Source organism: Octodon degus, unplaced genomic scaffold (assembly GCF_000260255.1).
Source record: "Octodon degus isolate 3935 unplaced genomic scaffold, OctDeg1.0 scaffold00042, whole genome shotgun sequence".
In the NCBI taxonomy this organism is placed as follows: Eukaryota; Metazoa; Chordata; class Mammalia; order Rodentia; family Octodontidae; genus Octodon; species Octodon degus.
The window spans coordinates 10,713,609-10,715,320 of record NW_004524618.1 but is presented as its reverse complement, the minus strand read 5'-3'; the positions used below and the strand labels follow the sequence as shown (position 1 = coordinate 10,715,320).

The 1,712-nt window shown below is 42.1% G+C and overlaps 1 protein-coding gene across 1 annotated transcript in view; it reads right to left on the bottom strand.

The window, feature by feature from the left end:
• Window positions 1-1,712, bottom strand: part of Smc3 (structural maintenance of chromosomes 3) — a 35,627-nt gene that overhangs the window by 33,546 nt on the left and 369 nt on the right. The window contains exon 2 of the mRNA XM_023715502.1: window positions 868-945. Within this exon, the coding sequence (XP_023571270.1) occupies window positions 868-945 (78 nt within the window). The remainder of the gene's footprint in view (window positions 1-867; window positions 946-1,712) is intronic.

Here is a 1,712-nt window from a genome sequence, read left to right as displayed (position 1 = left end):
TAAAAAAAAATAAAATTTGAGTTAAAGTTAATATTTGAGATCTTGCAGACATAACCATTCTAGCTATGATTAAAATCTAGCTATGATTTTACAGACCATTTAAGATTATGCAACTTAACATTTTTTTAGCTATAATATGAAAATGGACACCATCACCTGAAGAATCTAAACTTAATATTGTTAATGACAATCATACCAGCTCTTTATCCACACACAAATGTTCTTTCATTTAACCTTCCCAAAAGCCCCGAGACAAGGTATCTCTTTGCAAATGAGAAAAAATAATGAAAAGACTTAAGCAGATTTGAACCACATTCTGCTACTGTTATTCCCAACAAGCTACCTCAGGACTGCTGGGGAAAAACATCTGAGAATGATTTTTATTGTGAATAAAGAATGATCATCTTTCAAATAAATCAACAGTGAGCTCTTGAATTAGGATGTAACATGTGACATACCAAGAACAGAGTGATTCAAATGTGGAATTATTGTTCCTTATACACTTCAAGCTATTAAAGCATACTTTCACAAATACAGATGATACTAAAAAATGAGTATTTTGTGCGTAGAGGTTGGTACCCGGGGTTCAACAGTGCCTACCTTTCCAAGACAAAGTCTCTAGCACCCAGTTACACCTCTAGGCCCCCAAAGGAGTACTTCATGACTGACTTACCCCAACATTTTCAGTTTATGCAGTACAGAGAGTCAGCAATTCATTAGCGTGGATAAGACAAGTACCTTCATAGAAAAAAAGTTTACTTGATATTTAAAGACAGTTCCTATGTCCTTAAGCCTCTATACATACGGACAGGGTGTACATATCCTTAAAAGATGATAAGTTTGATCTACGAAGCCAGAAACACTTACCGATAACATTATGCTTTGAACTGAAAGGATCTACAATTGTTTGATCTCTGTAACTTCGAAAACCCTGGATAATCACCTAATGAAAAAACAAAAAACAATTTTTTGAGAACACACATGAAAAAAACTTTAAAATCAATTTTAGCCGGCGGGGAGATAGCTCAGTAGAATACGTGCTTGCCTGGCAAGCTTAAGGTCCTGAATTCAATCCCCGGTACTGAAGGGAAAAAAAAAAAAAAAAAGCAAACTAAAACCTTTCGTTTCTTATTCTTTCAATGCAAGAATAGAATGCTTTTGACTTCCATACAAGAAATTATCATTTTGGATCGTGACAATTCTGCTAAAAAATCATCCTTGTCTCAGTAGTCTGACAATGCGGTTCCTCTTCTTAGGAGTAACCCGTGAAGGAATCCTCAAAACTAAGTGCATCTGAAATTAACTGGGTCACTGCACACTGCAACACCGTAGTACATAAATCTACCACGCAAGCAGACAGGTAGCGGCTTTCTGACTCGGGGTCCAGCAAGCGCCCCAAAACGCAGCCGAGACCCTAGCCAGCCTCCAAGACTCAATGCTCTAACGGAGGAGCGCTCGAGGCCGATCTATCCGATGGAAAAGCGCTCCCCAAACCGTGTGCGTGGGCCCACTTTTGTGGTCGACTCGGCGGGAAGACGATTCCGATGCCAGCGAACAACGACAGGAGACGCCCCCGGTCTCCAACGCGGCAGGTCCCCGCAAGCGTCCTTCCCAGGGAAATCCAGGAGCGCGAAAGCCCCGGATGACAGCTTACGCCCCCCCACCCCCCCCCCGGGCGCCCAGGCCGAGGCCGCCGCCGTCCCGCACGCCGC